The sequence below is a fragment of the Aphanomyces astaci genome, assembly GCF_000520075.1.
Source record: "Aphanomyces astaci strain APO3 unplaced genomic scaffold supercont1.57, whole genome shotgun sequence".
NCBI classification, from domain to species: Eukaryota; Oomycota; class Saprolegniomycetes; order Saprolegniales; family Verrucalvaceae; genus Aphanomyces; species Aphanomyces astaci.
Window position 1 is genome coordinate 144,916 of NW_009798320.1, and position 19,673 is coordinate 164,588.

The following is a 19,673-nucleotide window of genomic DNA, read 5'->3' on the forward strand; positions in this document are numbered from 1 at the left end:
ACCATGAAATTGTTCGTCATTGGCCGATATGCTCCAAACCGGTATAACAAGTACTAGTAACAGTTAATAACAGGCATATGATGGTGAACTGAACGTTTCAGTTATTCCAGGGCCTGGTCACATCGTCGTCGTACTATATACAATGCAACAATGTTGACTTATCCAAACAACACACGCTTGAAATGGTCGCCAAATTGGGTGCCGCCCACTTCGTCTTGGCCCTTGATGGTTGCGTAGAGCACCAGCTGGGCCTTTTCGACGACAGTTTCCGCCAAGTAATAGTTGCGCTGGCTGTCTTGGGCGTAAAAGAAGAATTTGTACTGGGGCCCCACATCCCCCGCCGCCATGGTCAGGATGCCGTGGGCGCCGAACGCGCGCTCAATGTCGCCTTGCGCTGGAATCGCCGGCATCTTGAGCTGAATCTGGGACACCACACGCAGCGACCCCCACAGGTTTTGAAACGTGGCGGCATCCATCGACGGGTTTGGGGTCAGCTGAAACGCGGCTGGCGGCGGCGCTGTCGTCGTTGGGTGGGAAAAATCGAGCATCCCGAGCAAGTCAACTGCCGCCGCGGGTGGACGGGGCCCGCCGTGGTTGCCGTAGGGAAGAGGCGGCTGCACGTGGGGTTCATCTTCCTCGTCTTCGTCTTCGTCCTCTTCTTCATCATTATCACCACCGCCAGCATTCGATTCGACATTCAATCGCGTGATGAGATGCGCGGCCGACACGAACGTCTCGCTGGGCTTGGTGTACACAACCGCGAGTGTGTTGAACTCGCGAAAGAGCTTGTCCTGCAAATCCGTCTCGACCATCTCGGCAAATACATCGACAATGTCGGGCTCAAACTGGCGCACAATCTGCGCCGCCGTGTTGACATCTTGCGACAAGAGCCGGTAGTAAAACAACGCCCGGTCCTTCACGTCAATGTTCTACGAGCAACCAACCATAGGAAGTGGGTCAGTGATGATACTGTTTTGCTTTGCTTGTAGGTGGAATACTTCGAGTTCAATATATTATATATCTGTCTATATATTATACATATTTCAATATATTATATATATTGCAAGGCGATAAAAGCAGTCACATGCCAGGATGATGCACGATCATACGAAGAGAAAACACTCATACACACACGGTCTCGGCAAGCCACCAATGATGAACCACATGCGACAAATTTCTTTAAACGATGGACAGGGACGACTGCATCATGTTCACATATACTACGTATATATATAATATATATATATGAGCCAACACGATTTTGTATATATATATATTATATATATACGATTTTGTATATATATATTATATATATATTTGGGGACATATTTTTGGCGTAAGAACACGATCGACACTTTAACCTTCTCAAGACAATTCAATAAAAAACACGAAAATTTACAACAACATCATGCATGTCATCACATACATACACATACAACGATGGATTTTAATAAGGCACACTGAAGTTTATGGGTGTATCCATGTATTGTGGCCAATCAGAGTAAGGTAAGTTAAATCAGTTGGTTTGATTTGTCATTGAAATCGAATTTCGAAGTATATAGACCAATCAGAGTTAAAATATAGAATATACTTTGATTCAAAGCGTGGCTTCAAATACACAAACATAATAGGGAAAACTTATATCACATAGCAAGAGATCGCGAGTCTTCACGTACACGTTGGGATTCATCCATCGCGGCTTGCAACAGACGTCCAAGCATCGATTGCATCTCGGGAGGACGCTTGAAGAACAGCTTGAGCGACGCACTGAGCAGTTCCAGGAGCACGGACGGCGCGATTTCATCGGCAAAGGAATCGATCAGGCGCTCCAACACGTACGGTGCACGGCGCAAGTCCTGGCCAAACTCGCCGAGCATCCAAATCACGGCGCATTTGGCAGGGGCGTGGTCGACTTTGGGGATGATGCGGGGCAGCACGTCGAGGACGTCGTCGACTTTGTGGGGGAACTTGCGGAGCAGATCCTTCATCACGACGAGCGTTTCATCGCGCACATAATCCAAGTTCATTTCGAGGAACTCGACCATCGTGTCGACGATCTGGTCGTGCATGGCGTCCAGGCCTTCGTGGCCAAAGCTGTTGCCGATGGCGATCTGCGAGATGGCTCGGACCGCGCGGCGGCTGAGCTCTTGATCGACGTCCGTCACGTACTCGCTCAGCTCCATGATGATGTCTGCGACGCTGTGGTTTTCTGCGATGCCGCTGAGGATGTCGAGCTTGACATACTTGACATGGCTGGGTTCGTTGTATCGGATGTAGAACTGGCGGTAGTCGGGGGAAAACACTCGGGGGTACTTGCCCACCATGAGCAGAATGTGGTGCAGTACGCAATAGTTAAGTTCGTGCGATCCCCCCGCCATGAGCGTGAGCATGGGCTGCCGCATGCGCTCAAACACTTGGGTGTGGACCTGCGGCATCTTGTCGGTGAGGTTGAAGAAGCATTTGGCCGTGCCGAGCACCACCGCCGAGTTGGACACGCGCAGTTGCGGCTCGAGAATGTTCATGATGTTGAAGATCTCTTCCTCACTGGACGGACGGTACGTGCTCACGACGTGGAGGATGTTGCATTGCCCCCACTCGTTAAACTCGGAGATGCGCGTGAGCAAGTGCAGCACGATCTGCTGGTTCACGGCGATCCCGCCCTCGTCCGCCATAATCTCGTTGAGCGCGACGAGGCAGTTGGACACGACCTGCGGGTCGCGGTCGCGGATCATGTTGTACAGCGTGTCCACCATCTCGCTGTCCTTGATGAGCTCCTTGTTGAGCGAAAACACCTTGAGGATGCCGATTACCCCCGTCTTGCGCACGTACGCACTCGTGTCGGTAAGCGAATGCTGCAAGGGATGAGAATGAGATGGAGGGAGGTGATGTGTATGTACCTGGAGGGGTTCGTGGATGTACTCGAGCATGGTTTCCAAGCGAAGAGAACAGAGGGAGCGAAGCGCCAAACCACGAACAAGGGGGTCTTCGTTCCGACTAAGGAGAGAAAGTACATGCGATGAAAACAGCAAAGGACGGGGATGACGTGGGATCGAGGACGAGCACGTACCAGTCGGTCAAGAGGGTGTTGATGCACAAGATGGCCAAGTCCGCGTTCTTGTTGGCGTAGTTGGTCAGGTAGTAATACACCATCTTCTTGGTAATGATGTCCTTGGTGTCGACGCACATGACGATCTCGCTGAAGATGCGACTCACGTCGATGCCCAACGTCATGTACGCAATCACTTTCTTGATGATCTCTCGCTTCTTCTTCGAGTCGCGCTCGACGGTCGAGTCGCGCAACAGCTATATATTCGAGCAGGAATCGGACGTCAGGGTCATCGCCTACATGCAGGGCATGGAGGCTGATATCATGCCACGTACATTCTTAAGCTCGTTCACTTCCCCTTTCTTCTTGTCACTAAAGTAGCTAGGATTGCCCTTGGACGGCGGAGGAGCGGGGGCGGACATGCTGCGTGGCCTTGGTGCTTGTGTGGCTGCCTTCGTTTAGGGTGACGTCGAAGATTTTGACACCACGTAGCGATCAAAATATCTCCACTTTTCTACCAAAACGCTCGAAATAAACCCTTTTATGGAAATATTCTGAAATACATGGTCAAAATATTCCCAAAATGATGGTACTGCACGTTTCTACTATTAATAGTATTATCCTTTTGATACACGTTGTATTTTTTTATAATTATCCTACTATTAATACCATGAACTGTACTATTTTAATAGTACAGTTCAGGTTAATACTAAGCTTACCACTTCTACTGAAGTATTTTAATACTTCAGTAGTAGTGGTAAGCTTAGTATTATAATGTTTTATTACTACTTTTAAAAAGTAGTAATAAAACATTATAAAAAGTCAACTTTTCATGTCTTGCAATATTTGTTCTGCCGAGATATATTATGTGAATGACACGATTGTTGCCGTTTATACTGTACACTGCAAGCAGTACGTAATGCTGCATGTGACCTTGTCTACCAACTACTGTACAACTACCGGTACAGTAAGTTACTGCAGGCGGTGGCTGCACAAGTGGACATCATGTTAGAGCCACGCAAAGCCTCTTCCAGCAATCACTGACTGCGGTAGCAAATCCAATGATAAGGACAACGATGGCGAGCAACACTGCTAGTATTACAGTCAACCACACATACATGGAGTAGTGGAGAATCAATCATATGCTTGTTCGTGCACAGTTCCTAACGGCGACGCTTGGGGCTACACACACACAAGATATCTGGTCAAGACGACCTGGTTGACTGTGGTGCTTTCAGTACCGCAAGTTCTTGGTCGGGAATCCCGTGGGGTCTTCACGGATCATTTCTGTGGTGTTGTCCAGCGAGTCTGGCAGCGGCAGGCCGCGCTCGACGCGCTTGCGTAGCCACAAGCGAAGGGAATTGAGTTGCTCGTACGACCGGAGTGTGTTGTTGATCTCTTCCAACGACTGCCAACAGATTTCGTCAATTATTCGGTAGGAAATCTCGATTAAAAGGGGGGAAAAACCACACAACACGAACCTGGCCGACTTTTTCCGACACTATTCGCTTGACCTTGCCGTTGATAAGCGCCGGGTTTTCGCGGTGGGTTTGCTCCATGGCTTCCATGATCTGCAAACTTGCCTTCATCTGCTGGATTTGAGGCATCGAAGACACCCCTGGCATCATGGACTTCCATCCAGTCACACCGCCCGCTTCCGCTTGTTTCTGCAACCATGATGAGTGTGTCGGCGGCGATCGAGATGAGCGTACAGATAACGTACCTTCATTTGCTCAAAGTGATCCTGAAGGGTGTACGTCTTCGAGTTGGCCAAGAAGTTGATCTGGTCCACGTATGCCTGGGCTACACACACCACGCATCAACACGCGTCGATGGGTTTCTCTGCTCTTTACCATTCTTGTCGTTCTTGCGCGTTTCCAACCGGTGCGAGATGTTGTCCTTGATGCTTGAGAACACACTCATCTTGCGCACTTGGAAGGTCTGGGCATGGAACACTTCCGCCGCCGGCTTTGGGCGCAGTGCCACCACCGCAAACGATCGGACCGCCGCTCGCAACGCCATTCGAATCAAACCAATCAGTAGATGGAGATAAAGTACGTCGCACTCTCGAACTTTACTCGACTATATTCTATTAAGTACGAGTGTAGTTTTGGGTCGAGTTTCCAACTTGTCACGAATATCAAATGTCCATCGTGATACGCTTAGCCAGCAATCAGTAAGCACTATATCCGCGGCCTTCATGTATTTCCTCTTCAGAATTTGCGCCGATATAAAGTACGGTAACGTTTAACTGGGCTGTTTGGTACTATTACGCAGTGCAATAGCAGCAGCCGCCGCCGCAGTCTCGTTGAGTTCGTCCATGTGTATTCGGTTTTCCCAGTCGTCCCATCCACGTTGCACCAGCCCAGAGATCAATTGACCTAGGCCTGCTTGCAAGCACTGGTTATGGCACGCGACCAACACGGCACTCGATCGCACCACGGCCTCCTGCTCGGCCTGGCGTTTCTGCAGGGACAGCATTTGCTTGAGCATCATCATTTGCAGGAGTTGATCACACGAGTCCTACAACTGTCGTTAGCGACAACCTCGTACGTACAACTTACCTTGAACGCCAAGCGATCTGCTTTTAGGGCCAACAACTCGAGCAGACCTCGAAGCATGGCATGGTCGAGAAGGCTGGCGGACGCAGTATCGGATATCAAGGCACGTTCTCGTCGTTGAATTCCTTGGTTGATGGCAGTTTGAGCGAGCGCAACTTCCGACGCGACGACGTCGACCAGTTGGCTTTGCATGACCTACAACCATTATCTATATGTGACACTGTACAGTCATATCAAAATAGCCGTAACGACAGTACGTCGTGCAACAATGTGTCGAAGAATGCATCAAGTTGTATGTCGTGATGGATCGAAGCGGCTGTTTCGGCGATGATTTGATGCATCCAAGTGTCCAAGAACGCGTAATGTTGTTTTGCCGTCAAGTACTGGTTCACCAAGTCGTCCACTCCTAACCGTATCACGACCACCATCGTCGTACGTACATATATATATATATGTGTAATAACATTCAGTACTTATGTATATATGTACTTATTGTTAATGTTATGTTTATTCTACTAATAAACACTGGAGCGACATGGAGACACAAAACCAAATAAATGGACACAAGAATCGGCAGAAGAATCGAGCCGCAGGAAAGCATCACTAATTAGTGTGTGACTGAAATTAGTGTGAGTACAATCCCTTTTTCACATTCAAAATTCAAAATTCACAGTGCCAAGAGAAGAATCAATCGATGGATTTGGCGATTCAGGACAAAGTCGAAATTTTGGGTAAAAGGCAAAAAAGCAGAATGAAGCACACATACCCTCGACGACAATCTCGCGTAGAAATGGCGCTATCCAGTCGTGGACAAACAAAGTAACCAGTCGTAGCCATGGATGTTGAAGTTGTTGGGTTGTGGTGGCTTGCATGATTGCATCATTCGTTGCTGCTGTGAAATACGCTGCCACAAGACGATCGACAGTTGCCTGCATGACAAGTTGTGAGGTCGCTATAAGTTGATCTGTGGAGGAGATACCGTCGCGATGTCCCGGACGTTGTCAAGCACAACTTCTTGCACAAGTGCATGGTAAAACTGGTGCATGGCTTGCACTTCCACGGGATGCGGCTACCACACAAATGATCGTCCATATTATTACTAGTACTACTTGATTACTGAACCACACAAATGTACCGTATACTCGTCGATTCCAGTAGTAAAGATATCGATGAGGAGGTCTGGAATGAACTCCAGTTGAATGAAATCGCCCACCAACCGTTCCATAATGTCGAATGCGATCGCGCGTTGTGACACCTTTATCGCTTCAACGTGGCGCGTCAAGAGCATTCGTTTTTGGCGGAAGTGGCTATATCTCGTCTGTGCTTGCTTGGACTGTGACTTGATAAACCTTGACACGCCTGGAATGGGGAAGTTACCTGTATGACTTTAGCCGCCCACTCACGGAGAATGTGATACGTGCCGAGATGAGCCAGCCGTGGATGCTTTATGTTTCGACGCGACGTCACTTTCGTCGATGGGAAGTTGTGGTTGCTGGTTGATCGAACTTGTACACTCGGAGCCAAGCGAATCATGTCGTCTGCTTGTTCATGACCGTCATCGAACCGAGGCGCCGATGATTTCCACTGCATGGAGCTTGTCACGACGCGTGAAGAGCTTTCGACGCAGTGTCGATTCTTCATAACTTGATCTTCCATCATACATTCCACGACTGTATCCATGGTCGAAACGACGTGAACCAATCCGATGGCTCTATTCAGTGTACCAATCAAATCATAAGAAAAGAACTGATTTCTACCAATGATTGTTTAGTTGCTCCATGACATTCGGACGCCGCCAACACAAAGACATCGCAATGATACATTCATTGTACCGGTACAGTAGCAGCGATGCGCCAGTCGCCGTGGCTTTGCGCCAGGGCCATGTATCCTGCAAATTCGAATCGAATGGACGCAAGATCAACTTGATGTACTGTACACTGTACACTGTACATGGTGCCAATCAAAAGTCGTACAGTAATGTATCAAGGCCTCCCACACGACGGAGTAGCCTGCTGTGGCGGCGAGATTGTGAGATCCACTGGTTCTGGCGACTTCGAACGAGCACGCAAGTCAGGTCTTATTCTACAAATATGCGGTTGAAACTTTACCACATATTTGTATAATTCTTTCGACTATTTGTAACTATAAACCAACCGCACGAAAACGATGTCCAAGGCGTTCCGTTTTATGGCTCCGCACATCCCAACCCATCCATCAACGTCCAACAGCAGGATGCAGGACTTACCCATTCTGAGAGTCATCGGCGCAGTTGCTTATATATCGCCATGCTGCCATTGCTCTTTGTGAGAGGGAGAGGTAGAGGCGACCTTGGGACGTGCAGCCACCACTGTCCTCTGGGCGGAGAACATTATGACATGCGATTTTGATGACTCGGAGGATACACAGTCCATGAGACGATGTGGCCGAAATCGAAGCGAATCTATTGGTGTTGCTGGCTCTTATTGGTGGGAGGTGTCATTGGTGTCGGTGTTCTAGCCAATCAAACGCAATTATTAAACGAATTTTAATGGAACTCGTCACGGATTGGTGGGAAAAAACGTTACACCCGCCTTCGAGCGTCGCAACTTCAAGAGGCCGGTCAACTTCAACTGAGCAGGTCGTGCGTTGATTGGCTGAGCCACCCAAAGAAAAATCGGTCATTGGCAAGATCAGTTGTGAATTCAACAGCTTCCCAACAACAGCAGCATACGTCCACCATGTACGGCCCGACGTCGATTCTGTCCTCCGCGGGGATGGGTCCATCCATAATGCCGTCGACGCCGCTGCGTGCATTGACGTACAACGTGCCGTCCACCGTCATCTTGCTCGACTGGGACGACACGCTTTTCCCGAACGCGTACCTGGCGAAACAGCGATATACGCTCGACGACGTGCATGAACCACTGTCCACGCAAGATCAGATTCTCATGGAACTCCTGATGCAACACGTTACCACGTTTCTCAAAGCTTGCGTCGATGCGAACCGCACCGTGATGATTGTCACGAACGGAGAAGCCGACTGGGTCGAGCGCTCATGTAAACGCTTCATGCCGGCGATCTACCCGTTGGTCGCATCCTTTCGTATCATGTCGGCGCGGGCCAAGTATGAAAACACATATCCCATCGAAGAGTGGAAAGTGGCGTGCTTCACGTCTGAGCTGACCAAGCACTTCGTTGGGGACATGACCGGTCGCCAGCGTCATATCGTGTCGATCGGCGACTCGCACTACGAACGCCAAGCTGTGCAAATGATGCCGTCATGCCTACCGCTGACCAAGTCCAAGTCGGTCAAGTTCGTCGACTACCCTTCTATCCCCGACATGGTGCGACAGCTCAAGCTCGTGTCGACCTATTTATCGCATTTGTGTACCCACCCTGACCACCTCGACTTGATTCTGTCTCGCGAGATCCTCCGGGGCGTTGTCATCTAAACCAATCTAAGTAATATTATTTATGCACTGCATTCTTATCCTTCTAGTGCATCAGGCACGGAAGCACGACCGAGAACTTCTTGTCGACGGCGTAACTCCGCTGCAAACACCTAACCATGCCTCCAACCATGAGCCCAATCATCCTCATCACACGACCATCATCCTACTACCTCGCAAGAATGGAAGAACTCTTGGTTGTTGGCCAGTCCCAGCGCTTCAAACGTGGCTGGCTGGGAGTCCTTGATACCTACACATATGTCACATATCTCCATCCCCTGTTCACATATATATATATATACCATGCATGGCCTGTAAGAACACTGCGACCTCGTCGATGCTGTCTATTCGACTGTAATAGTCCTTGTCTTCTTCATCATCTAAGTCGTCACCGCCCTAGAACCGACATCATCCATAAGCAGCTGCCCATCCCCCCCATTGGTACAGTCTCCATCTGTTGATGATGTACCTTCAGGTCGTGGAGGACATGCGCATAGTCGTCGTCGTTGTGCAGCATCAAGTCGGCATCTTCGTCCGAGTCGTATCCGCCCTTATGGATCAAGGCCTGGAGCGACTTGTCTGCCGGCGGGAGGTTCGCGGCACTCCCTCCATGCGCCGCGGCTTCCTCGCGCGCCAGCTGCTGTTGGGTCCGCGCGATGATTCGGTGCAACGACTGAATCGCCTTCCACACCAACATTTTCAACGCCCCCTACATTCACTCTGGATTTTCAAATTTTTGCGCGCGCGAAGAAGTTGTGTCATGTCGAAATTGGACACCAACGAAGCACAACCTGCACGGCGACGGGCCAGTCGGCGGCGGGCCGTCCAAGCAGCGCCACGACGCCAAGGACATAGATCTTTTGCTCGCTCACGGACGTGCGCATGTCGGCGTTCTTGTCGAGCGCGTTCAGGATGGGCTCCAGCACCTTCATCTTGTCCAGGGCTGCAATGGTGAGCGTGGGATTGTATCGGAGGGCGGCCAAGAGCGCCGACAAGAGCTGCGTGAGCGGGCGCGGGTCGTCCACGGCGGTGCGGCTGATGCGAAAGCAGAGCAGCTGCAACACCGCAGGAATAAACACTTCGACGCCGTCGCAGTTGTGCAAGACGCATTCGACGATCGCGCTCGCGCCCCATACTTCTTCGTCGTCCACGTGTTCCTTGTGCAGCAGCTTGCGCACGAGGTTGTACACGAGCTCAATGTACCGAATACGCTTGGTCGTGCCATTGGCCAAGTTGACTTGAAATACGGCCGACACGAACCCCGCCGCATCGCGCCCAATCAGCGAATACAACACGACCACGAGCTGGTGCATGTACTCACTGCCCCATAGATCGGCGCCGCGAAACAGCGTCGGAAACAGCGCCCATACCTTGGGATGAATCGCCGCGCTATAGTACGCAATCGACTTGACAATGTCCAGGGCCGACTCGACAAAGTCCAAGTACGCGTCCGAGCTCAAGAGCAAGTGCAGCGTCGGCAAGAGCGCGTCGATGAGCGGCTCAAACAGCTCGGCCTGGTTGTAGATGCTCATGAGGATCGTGTTGATTGTGTCCAGACATGACGCCGCCGTGAAGCACGCGTCCTCGTCGTCGTCTTCCTTGTCTAGGCATTGCTTGAACCGCAGCGTGAGACGCACGACCAACTGTATCGCATACGGCCCCACTTCGTCGCAGAACGAATCGATCAGTTGCTCCAGCGCGAGCACGACTTCGTCTCCAAACCCCATGTCGTCCATGATCACAAAGAACTGGTCCAGCACTTGGGGCAGCAGCGGGCGCAACGTGTCGAGCACGACCGTCGAATGCGCGTACACGACAACATGGCGGAAGCTCTTGGCCGCTTCAATGCGCACGGGCAGCTCTTGATCTTGCAGGCACCGAAGCAGGGAGTGGATGATATGTGACATGGTTGGGTCGGCAAACACGAGTTTGGTCATGTAATTCCGCGACAGCATCTTGACGGCGCGCAGCCGCATGTACCCTCTGGGGTTTTCAAACGCTGGCAGCACGTGCATGAGCATGATCGATTCCATCTGTGCTTGGTGCGGCGGCGACAGCGTCAAGAACGAGTCCAGCGCACACAACGCATGAAGCGCCGCTTCTTTTTGGATCCACTGCGCTTCGTCGGTCGGCGCTGGAACCAGCAGGTCGTTGTAGAACGACAGCACTTTAACCACGCAGGCCTTGCCGCGCTTTGTACATAGCTCGACGAGCAGCCCCTCGGCGGCAAACACTGGGTTCAAGTACTCGCCCAACACGTCGCTGCATCGACGAATGTACTCGTGGGGGTCGCTTTGAAACAGGTCGAGGTCGGACCGCGTTAGGCAAAACAGCGGGTGAATCACCTTGAACAGCACAAAGTCCAAGTGCGGCTGCAGTTGCTTGTACGCTGTAGCAGACAAAATGGCTTCTTGCACGTACATGAGGCTGAGCTGCACGATGCGATCGGGACAGTACCGCCCCGACGGCCGCAAGCTGAGCGTCTCTAGCACGGCCACGAGCAGATGCGGCGCCACCTGCCCGCGGAAGAACGCGCTCAATTCGGGCGTCGAGTTGCTGTGCTTGGGGTTGCCAAACACGTTGTAGAACCGACAGATGACCTGGAGCGTCCATTTCTTGGCCTTCCACCACGGATTTCGGCGCGCGCCGTCGTCGTCTTCGTCGCCGCCATGCACCGGGGGGTCGGGCATCGATTTCGTCAGCACCGCTTTCAGCAGTTCGAGCCAAGCTCCGATTTCCTCGAGCGTCATGTGCGGAGGCAGCGCACACTGTACACTGGACCAGAATACCTTGACTGTCAAATGCACCATGTGTCCAGCGTCGTCGGACGGATTCCTACGCGACATCTCACAATGGCGGCATGGATGCTGGACGTACCCGACTAGTTGCTGCAGCATGGTGCGAAGCAACGGAAATGTCATCGCGACAATCGTGTTGAGCGTATCTCGTTGCTAAACACGTTCGTCAGCAACGACAAGAGTGGGGACGACATGGAGACGTATGTACATGCGACGGTTTGTACTCGAAGATTTTCACCAGCTTACGCAGCGCGAGCAATGCCTACAAGACCCCAATCAGTTCGAGAAATGTAAGACGAGATGATAATAACGGACGTTGATGATGCGAGTCGCGTGGCCCGATTGCATCGCGGCGCAAATGTTGTCGACCAACAACGGCCATTTGTGCTACATCATTAGACGTGACGAGTAACGGACCATATGGGAAGAGAGTCGTCCATCGATACAGGTGCGTACGGGAAAGTCTTGGCGCGCGACGATGCTGACGCTTTCCACAAGCAGCGCCTGGATCGAGTTGTCCTGGGCGGCAAACAGCCCTTCCAAGATGAACGAACGATACTCGTCCTTGTCTGCGTCGGGGAAGGCCGACGGATTTGGGTCTACCGCTCCATCTCCTCGTCCATTGTCATGGTCGTCGTCGCTACCCCCGTCCAGTACTCCCCAATGTCGATGCACAATGTTCTTGAGTGAAATCGCCGCCGCCTGCCGAATTTCCCGCTGGACGTCGTCGCTCGAGAGAAGCTGGACGAGCAGGACGATGCTTCCCCTGACCGTGTGCAAGTTCTTAATCGCTTCCTCCGCCGCCTTTCGCGCATCCGCATCCGTGCTGAACGTATGGAGGAGAATGCTGTGCAACGTCGGCGCGTCCATCTTCGCCAGGAATAGGGAGATCTTGAAGTTATCCGTATCCGGATAGGGGGAACGTTCTTGGGGTGTTTTGCAATTTATATTCTTATGTATTGAAAACAATCCACTTATTTCTATGACTCCGGAGTATACTTCCGAAATAATAATGTCGCGAGTTTGGTCATTATAATTGGAAGTGATATTCTTCATTGTCCCTGGGTTTACTGTATTAATAGTATCGCATACTATTGATGGTAGCTGATTGGACGATGGGATTGACTAATCTAGGGGCTTTTACGAGTACAACGTTCAGATTTTGCCGTACATTAATTATATCAATACAAAGTTGTCTTTAGAATACAGTCACTCTGTATTTCCGTGCATTCTAATCGTTGTTATGCAATCAATCGTAATCACTTTCCCCAAAAACCATACTAGTGACTACTTCCAAGGTTTTGTGATATACTTCACATAACCAAAGTATAACTTTTCTACGGTATGCATTGCCACGCCGACTAATTCTATCGAAATAGGTTTCATAACGTTACATAACTATCGCCAATGTAACTCGTTGCAAGAATATCGTCAATGATGTTGGTATATTTATCCAGGTAAGTGTCGAGGTTTGTCCTCGTGTTGCACTCGTTTCGAGGGTACCTGTTTAAATTAGTAGCAGGTTTTACTATATTTCGAAGGTACCGTAAAGTTTTGTTCGAGGAAATCCACAATCTGATTCACGCCATTATTGTGGGACGGAGCGAGTATCGAGTACTGTAGTACTACCGGTAGTACTAACCTTGTGCTAAAACCTTAACGTTAGCAGAACAATTCACCCCTTCCCACTTCTTACAAAGTGGTCGACTTAGTCCCCTACAAGTGGATTAATTTACACTTATGCGGCCCTATTCACATCGTCCAAAGCATCACGCTTGAATGGGATTGGTGGAAGAAATGCCGAACTTCAAACTTCCTGATTGTCAATCCGAACCAATGAAATGTCAACATTCTGGTATTCGGAAACGTTGATTGGCTGCCCGGAAATAGAAATCCAAGCTGGTCCCACTTTCTGGTCCCGCAAGCGTTATGAATTGCGTCAGGGTATTATTTCATACGGGTTTGAAATCTTTGCTGCCACGACGACAAAACATTCAGTTCGACAACGGCTTAAATATATCCTAGTACAAAACATGCATTTAAAGAGTTTCAACCCATTGCAGTCGGACGGGCGATCCATCAATCACACCAAGCATCATGACGAGTGTGCCAGACACGAACGACGATGGCCAACTCTCGCTGCGGCGGTGCCGCTCCGGGTCCATCGGCGAGAAAGTCGACGTCCGCGAAGTGCTCAATGGCAGCGTGTCGTTCCGTCTGCAGTTCATGGAAGATACAAAGGCGCGGGAACTCAAGTGGGTTCTCTTCGCCGACGGCCGTCGCGGCGCCGTGGGCAAGCTCATCTTTACACTGCAAGCCCACAATTCCGCGCACATCAAGGTGATCGACATCCATCCCAACTACCGTCGGCTAGGCTTGTCCAAGGTGCTTTTCTTGGCCTGCATGGCGACGTTGAAGCAGCGCAACATCCACGAGTTACGTCTCGAGGCCGAAGAAGACACGCGTCGGCACCACAAGTTGGTCGCGCTGTACCAAGACTGGGGGTTCTCCGTGAAACAAAACGCCAAGATCTTGTTTCTATACAACGACACGGAAAGTTTCCGCAAAGTGCCGATGGCACTGTCCGTGTCCGCGGCGCCGTTTGTGCCGCTAGAACCAACATGCAACCAATCATTCTGCATGATCTCGTTGCGCACCGTGGACGGCATGTTTGTGGTCGCAACCGAGGACGGCATGATCGACACGACCAAAGGCGCGTCGCGCGATGTGTTTTGGCAGAGTCTCCTGCTCGACGACGATGACACCAGCAGTTCCAGCATCCTTCCGCCGACCCTCACGCGCAGCGGCAGTGGCGGTGGCGGCAAGGGCAGCACCATCTGCCTCCGCAGTGCCTACGGCAAGTTTCTGTGTGTGGAACCTGTAGGCACCGTCCTCGCCGACCGCTTCGTCAACTCGACATGGGAGACGTTCGATGTGTTGCCGCACCCGACTGGCGGCGGTGTGTCCTTGCGCAGCTTCCACGGCAACTTCCTCGGCCTGGACCCGTCGACTGGCGGCCTCGCCATCTCCCCCGACCCTGCCGCATGGGATGGCGATGCCATCAACCTCATGTGCAACAAGTCCAACCCGACGCCGCTGCATGTGAAGATCACGCGAAAGCACCAGACGACCGCGTTCGCCCTGTCGCAGCGGCGGCGATTCGTCGATCCGTTGCACCATGCGAGCTTAACCCTCGTGGAAGCGTGCCAAACGCTCATGCAGCTAAATGGGGAAAGCGCGGGAAAAGTCGGCCCTAGTGGCGTCTTGGCGCACATGCTGCACGATGCAAACGTCGTGCGCGACCATGGACACCCCGACTGGCTGCAACTCGCCATCTTCCTGTAGGATGACTACCGTCTAGTAGTAGTACTACTACTACATACTAGGGGATGGATGAGCTTACTAGCTAGCGGTCGTAGGCGGGGACTCGGGATGTTGTTTCTGCTGTGGACGGACGAAGACGCGATGATGCTGCGAGGCATTTCGTACGACCAATGGCTCCATCACACCGACACGTGGGTTCTCGGTCGCATGATTCCAGGGTCCATTGCCCATGCCAACTTGAATGAACTCAACCCCGACATCAACATTAATACCACCGCCACCACCACGGAAGGACAAGGGCGAGGAATGGCGCATGTCGACATGCCGTGGACCCCTGACGAGTACCTGTACCGAGTACTCGCGGGAAATCCCAACACCTGGCCACATGAAGCATTAGATGTCATTCGATACTTCTCCTGTCGCGTGTGGTACCTTCATGATGCGTACCCGGATGTCGAGACGACCGCGGACGTCGCCTCCAAGGAGCTGGTACGTCGGATGTATCGCCCAGTGAGAACACGGCTCATGAGTGTGTAGCTATACGCGCTGCACATGGAGAGACAGGTGCCGACGGCTGAACGGCTCGCGGCCCTCGATGTCGACGGAAGCTTGGCGTACTACCTGTCCCTCGGCGCCAAGTACCTCCCCGCGGTGTTGCAGTGGTGATGTTGTTCGTTGCCTTCAACATGTTGTGTTCGTTGGAAGTGGTTTTTGTAAAGCTTTTGGGTATATTTTCTCTCAATTTCACGAAATGTGATGACAAAACAGCTAAAAAAGGCCAATAAATTATCGAAAACAGGCGAATTCGCTTATCGTTAGGATCACACCACCAGAAATAAGTATATTTTGTCCAGAAAACAAGTTCTATTTCTGCACAAAAAAGTGGAGTAATATTAATATTATCCTTGTGAATTCTGCCACTCCACTTATTTAAAACAATTCCACCAGTCGAGATCTTCATTCCAGTATGGTTCTACTATAAATTAAAAAGCCAATGTATCGAAATATTTCGGTTTCACGGAGTACGAAGGTACACTCGGTTATTGGATCTGCAAACCTCAGACCGACCACCATCATGCTGCCGTCGCCGCGGGACACCGCAACGTCGCTGAGTCCGCTCAATGTCGATTTTGGCAGCCGAGCTTTACTCCGTCGACACACTGTGACCTTCCAAGACCCAACGCTCGTGCCGGCGTTCGTGCTAGGCAACCGCGACCGTGTCCGTGCATTGAGGGCCAAGTTGGACGTGAACTCGGCGTCGTCGTTTCCGAATCTCCTCGTTTTGAACCGGGCCATGATCGATCAGGCATCCCGCACTGATGGCGGCATCCTACAGTTGTCGGGCGGGGAGAGTCTTGTGATGGAGTTTCTGTCGGCGGACGACTTGGTATCGGGGTCGATGGTCTGCAGGAGCTGGCGAACGTTGTGTCGCATGGATCACCTGTGGACCAAGTTTTTGTACACTCCCGTCGAGCGGTACCCCCTGCGGCAACTTCTCCATCTCGAGGACGACCGAATGTATCCAGCCATCCAAGTGTACATGCACTTCCGGTCCTCCGGCCTGGTTCAACCACGCTCGTCCTGCGTGCACATTGGCACCAACGTCGCGTTGAAGCAGTCCCGCGGAACCGTCCCCTTTCGGCAATGGCTCGACTCCCAGCCGTCGCCGCTTCCATCCAGCACCCTGCGCGCCGTGTGCCGCCAGCTTCTCGTCGCGGCAACCGCCGTCGTGTCCACCGAGAGTCGCGAGGTCTCCGAGTTTCCGTTCGATGCGATGTACATGCACTATGACGAAGCATGCGGTGCCGTTGCTTCGTCTCACGAGGGAAGGGTCCCGCTGCTCCAAGTGGCGACGCATGCCGGTGACTTGTATCGGAGCGACCACGACTGGCACCATCGGCACCGCCGCCACCGCAACGACGACGACCACTTCTTTACAGGCCCCGCCCTGAACGACGGTGACGGACAGCTGCCTTCATCTCCTCGTCACCACCATCAGCCTTCGATCCCCCGTCTCGTGCTGTCGTTTCTCCACTCCGCATTGGACATTACCGTCGGCCGCGAAGTCGCGCATGAAAACCTGGTGCGCCGATGTCTCACTGGCCATGCTTCGATGGATCCCGCGCTCAAGAGCATGCTCGAGTACGGGATGTACCTGCTGCAGTGTCCCAGACACCCTGACCTCTTCTCGACGCTTCTCGTCCATCCATTCTTTCACGACGATTCAACCACAACTTCGTGGCCATCCGTGGACTTGACCTTGCACACCATGACACCAGCCACGTACCTGGCCAACGTTGTCACATGGTTTCACGCAACACCAGCCCTGGAACAACGAATCTTGTTCCCATTTACGTTTACGCCGTCGACGTGGGTATGTCACGACGTCATCCATATGACCGACGTCGACACGTCCGCGCTCCTGCGATACCGTTACACGTCTCTTCGAGCTCCAACGACGGCCGATTCGAATTGGATGGCGGTAGCTGCCGTCCACCAGGTACAATATCATTATTACAGTGGTTGTTCGCTTTCGAACGCTTCTTTATATATATATCGTAGGCATCGACGCTGCACAGTTTGGACTTGTCGCTGGTGCAATTGCCCACTAGCACCATACTGAATGCGCTCGGCCCGCTGCGCAACCTCACGGACCTGATTTTGCCCCAGACTTGGATGCCCAACAACCACATGGAACCGCTGGTCGCGGCCTTTCAAAGTCATTTGAGCAAACTCGAGCGAGTAGATATAGCATTCCTCACGGCACTGCAGACCCTCGATGACTCGTACTCGCAGCAACTGCGCATCGTCGATTTCGCCTACCCACCCGACAAGGCGGCCGTTATCAAGGCCGCGTGAGCGTCATGTTAACGTTATATGGAGTGTAACAATATTTAGACTTGTCGAGGGGTTGAACTATTATATATATCTATGAAAAATACCTATATGAGCATCGTGACTTATACTGCAAAGTATGTTTAATACTAATAATAACGTAAAAAACCAATTTAAGATAACGTTTTTGGAGGCGTCAGAGTTGAATGGACATAACTTTTTAGTCCTTTAATACGATATTTGAGTTTTGAACAGTAGTCTTCTAACCCAGTGACTTAGACTTCAGCCAAAGACTCTGCATAATCCAGGAGAGCAAAGTGCGCTTGGAAGTTATGTCGTTGCAAATCAACAATGAATGTATTAGGCAAGGACTGACGTTCAAGGCATAAAGTCAGCAATGAAGTCATGACTTTGTAAACGCGTGTACACATAATCATTCGCAAATCTGCGTGTGAATTAGGAAATCACTCAGTGTTTTACGAAATGACTATGTCGCTATATAAAATCAAGAATGTCATTTTGGAAATTACTGTGTGATCTCACTCCAGAATTGTAAAATTTGATACCTCTCTGACATAGTACAAAAACAGATTTCACAGTAGAAAAAAGGCGCAAAACCTAATCAAAATTTATGCACACAATGGCGCCAAATCGAGTATTTCCCATGGCTACTGCACCGTCATTGTGAAATTTTCGCTCGATGGCACACACCCCACCCCCAGCCGCCGGCCGTACTCGATCCAAACGGCGTGCGCCGAAATGGGGAGACTTTTCAGCTTTCCGCTGAGATGGAGTATAACGAGAGCGAAGATGGTACTGATCTCCCCCCTTAAACGAAACGGGGTAAACTTGATAATTTTTGAAACTTTATATTATCCAACCATATCGGAAGGTGATGACTTTTTCAAAATTCGAACACTTGAATCGTTTGGCATTGAAATGGATGACATCATTTCCACTGTGAGAAACTGCTGGAGACGCACTGGCATACTCAGCTCTGACTTGGAGACGCCCAGCGCTTGAATGCATGTATAAATGGTTGGTTCAGACAGCCTGCAAATACCTGTAAGAGTTAATTTACTGTGTGAATTGCATAATTTGCTCCGTTTCGTTTAAGGGTGGAGATCAGTAGTTGTATTTTCGATTAGCGTTTTGTAAAGAATTTCAAACGTATTTACTTTTTCGAACTTTACACACTGCTATTCAAAATAACTCATTCGAAACTGAATCACTTGATGTCTTGGTTGATTCCTGGGTCTTTTCGGAAATAACTCAAGCATTGGTTGAATCCTATAGAGATGCATTATTTCACGCAGTGTTTTCCTGAACAGTTTTGCAATTGGTCAAAAAATGGATTCTTGCTCAGGAGGTCTAGTGATTCCAATAGACAAGACGCGCATCTTTGACTTCATAATTGAATTATCAGTTTAGGCGATGAACTTCACAGGTAAATTTGTTACTACGTAGTACTTTCTACACATTTTGATAACCAATGTAGGATAACTTTTTTATCTTAAAGTATGTATGTGTCTAAGCATTGAAATTCTGTGTTTACTGTTAGGGTAAGCGGTTACAATAGGTTGTATATAATTTATAAAAGGGTACTGTTTTATAGAGTTATATGTGGAGGGATGTCCACCGAGTTTAACACTCGACAAAACCTCAGATCCAACCCAATGTA

The 19,673-nt window shown here is 50.7% G+C and overlaps 7 protein-coding genes across 15 annotated transcripts; 3 read left to right on the forward strand and 4 right to left on the reverse strand.

The window, feature by feature from the left end:
• Positions 1–34: 34 nt before the first annotated feature.
• Positions 35–3,529, reverse strand: H257_14379 (hypothetical protein). Its single transcript, XM_009842159.1, has 5 exons — positions 3,382–3,529; positions 3,068–3,303; positions 2,898–2,994; positions 1,677–2,852; positions 35–929 (listed from the first exon to the last, which is right to left on the reverse strand). Exons 1-5 carry the CDS (start codon positions 3,466–3,468, stop codon positions 159–161), a joined length of 2,367 nt encoding a protein of 788 aa, XP_009840461.1. The 5' UTR covers positions 3,469–3,529; the 3' UTR covers positions 35–158.
• A 594-nt stretch (positions 3,530–4,123) lies between these two features.
• Positions 4,124–5,081, reverse strand: H257_14380 (hypothetical protein). The gene is made up of 5 exons (XM_009842160.1): positions 4,900–5,081; positions 4,770–4,849; positions 4,528–4,713; positions 4,288–4,454; positions 4,124–4,228 (listed from the first exon to the last, which is right to left on the reverse strand). The coding sequence occupies exons 1-5, from the start codon at positions 5,066–5,068 to the stop codon at positions 4,210–4,212; spliced, it is 621 nt and encodes a 206-aa protein (XP_009840462.1). The 5' UTR covers positions 5,069–5,081; the 3' UTR covers positions 4,124–4,209.
• An 88-nt stretch (positions 5,082–5,169) lies between these two features.
• On the reverse strand, positions 5,170–7,319 carry H257_14381 (hypothetical protein). Of its 3 annotated transcripts, XM_009842161.1 has the most exons (7): positions 6,985–7,319; positions 6,743–6,925; positions 6,587–6,676; positions 6,374–6,536; positions 5,865–6,013; positions 5,611–5,802; positions 5,170–5,569 (listed from the first exon to the last, which is right to left on the reverse strand). In XM_009842161.1, exons 1-7 carry the CDS (start codon positions 7,285–7,287, stop codon positions 5,294–5,296), a joined length of 1,356 nt encoding a protein of 451 aa, XP_009840463.1. In that variant the 5' UTR covers positions 7,288–7,319; the 3' UTR covers positions 5,170–5,293. The 3 variants fall into 3 exon arrangements, with proteins under 3 accessions (XP_009840463.1, XP_009840465.1, XP_009840464.1); XM_009842163.1 differs by having other exon boundaries at positions 5,611–6,013; XM_009842162.1 differs by having other exon boundaries at positions 6,743–7,319.
• A 945-nt stretch (positions 7,320–8,264) lies between these two features.
• On the forward strand, positions 8,265–9,070 carry H257_14382 (hypothetical protein). The gene has a single exon (XM_009842164.1). It carries the CDS (start codon positions 8,325–8,327, stop codon positions 9,036–9,038), a length of 714 nt encoding a protein of 237 aa, XP_009840466.1. The 5' UTR covers positions 8,265–8,324; the 3' UTR covers positions 9,039–9,070.
• H257_14383 (hypothetical protein) lies at positions 8,269–12,775 on the reverse strand. 7 transcript variants are annotated; one of them, XM_009842168.1, is made up of 9 exons: positions 12,290–12,775; positions 12,149–12,220; positions 12,042–12,095; positions 11,913–11,986; positions 9,827–11,870; positions 9,505–9,744; positions 9,338–9,431; positions 9,209–9,285; positions 8,269–9,148 (listed from the first exon to the last, which is right to left on the reverse strand). In XM_009842168.1, the coding sequence occupies exons 1-9, from the start codon at positions 12,701–12,703 to the stop codon at positions 9,074–9,076; spliced, it is 3,144 nt and encodes a 1,047-aa protein (XP_009840470.1). In that variant the 5' UTR covers positions 12,704–12,775; the 3' UTR covers positions 8,269–9,073. The 7 variants fall into 7 exon arrangements, with proteins under 7 accessions (XP_009840470.1, XP_009840467.1, XP_009840472.1 ...); XM_009842165.1 differs by having other exon boundaries at positions 9,827–11,986; XM_009842170.1 differs by having other exon boundaries at positions 12,149–12,775.
• A 1,079-nt stretch (positions 12,776–13,854) lies between these two features.
• H257_14384 (hypothetical protein) lies at positions 13,855–16,034 on the forward strand. Its single transcript, XM_009842172.1, has 3 exons — positions 13,855–15,174; positions 15,253–15,646; positions 15,695–16,034. The coding sequence occupies exons 1-3, from the start codon at positions 13,931–13,933 to the stop codon at positions 15,821–15,823; spliced, it is 1,767 nt and encodes a 588-aa protein (XP_009840474.1). The 5' UTR covers positions 13,855–13,930; the 3' UTR covers positions 15,824–16,034.
• Positions 16,035–16,144: 110 nt separating this feature from the next.
• Positions 16,145–18,155, forward strand: H257_14385 (hypothetical protein). Its single transcript, XM_009842173.1, has 2 exons — positions 16,145–17,657; positions 17,720–18,155. The coding sequence occupies exons 1-2, from the start codon at positions 16,152–16,154 to the stop codon at positions 18,014–18,016; spliced, it is 1,803 nt and encodes a 600-aa protein (XP_009840475.1). The 5' UTR covers positions 16,145–16,151; the 3' UTR covers positions 18,017–18,155.
• The last annotated feature ends 1,518 nt before the right edge of the window (positions 18,156–19,673 follow it).

Coding starts and splice junctions, on each gene's coding strand:
- H257_14382 (XM_009842164.1), top strand. CDS start 8,325: ATGTACGGCCCGACGTCGATTCTGTCCTCCGCGGGGATGGGTCCATCC.
- H257_14385 (XM_009842173.1), top strand. CDS start 16,152: ATGTATCGAAATATTTCGGTTTCACGGAGTACGAAGGTACACTCGGTT. Junction 17,658..17,719: donor CGGTAGCTGCCGTCCACCAG/GTACAATATCAT, acceptor TATATATCGTAG/GCATCGACGCTGCACAGTTT.
- H257_14384 (XM_009842172.1), top strand. CDS start 13,931: ATGACGAGTGTGCCAGACACGAACGACGATGGCCAACTCTCGCTGCGG. Junction 15,175..15,252: donor CTGCAACTCGCCATCTTCCT/GTAGGATGACTA, acceptor TAGCGGTCGTAG/GCGGGGACTCGGGATGTTGT. Junction 15,647..15,694: donor ACGTCGCCTCCAAGGAGCTG/GTACGTCGGATG, acceptor ATGAGTGTGTAG/CTATACGCGCTGCACATGGA.
- H257_14381 (XM_009842161.1), bottom strand. CDS start 7,287: ATGGATACAGTCGTGGAATGTATGATGGAAGATCAAGTTATGAAGAAT. Junction 6,677..6,742: donor CTGGAATCGACGAGTATACG/GTACATTTGTGT, acceptor TTTGTGTGGTAG/CCGCATCCCGTGGAAGTGCA. Junction 5,570..5,610: donor CAGATCGCTTGGCGTTCAAG/GTAAGTTGTACG, acceptor CGACAGTTGTAG/GACTCGTGTGATCAACTCCT.
- H257_14380 (XM_009842160.1), bottom strand. CDS start 5,068: ATGGCGTTGCGAGCGGCGGTCCGATCGTTTGCGGTGGTGGCACTGCGC. Junction 4,850..4,899: donor GCGCAAGAACGACAAGAATG/GTAAAGAGCAGA, acceptor TGGTGTGTGTAG/CCCAGGCATACGTGGACCAG. Junction 4,455..4,527: donor TGTCGGAAAAAGTCGGCCAG/GTTCGTGTTGTG, acceptor ATCTGTTGGCAG/TCGTTGGAAGAGATCAACAA.
- H257_14379 (XM_009842159.1), bottom strand. CDS start 3,468: ATGTCCGCCCCCGCTCCTCCGCCGTCCAAGGGCAATCCTAGCTACTTT. Junction 2,853..2,897: donor ACATCCACGAACCCCTCCAG/GTACATACACAT, acceptor CATCCCTTGCAG/CATTCGCTTACCGACACGAG. Junction 930..1,676: donor CGATGGATGAATCCCAACGT/GTACGTGAAGAC, acceptor GGTTGCTCGTAG/AACATTGACGTGAAGGACCG.
- H257_14383 (XM_009842165.1), bottom strand. CDS start 12,703: ATGGACGCGCCGACGTTGCACAGCATTCTCCTCCATACGTTCAGCACG. Junction 12,096..12,148: donor ACGCGACTCGCATCATCAAC/GTCCGTTATTAT, acceptor GGGGTCTTGTAG/GCATTGCTCGCGCTGCGTAA. Junction 9,432..9,504: donor ATGTCCTCCACGACCTGAAG/GTACATCATCAA, acceptor TGTCGGTTCTAG/GGCGGTGACGACTTAGATGA.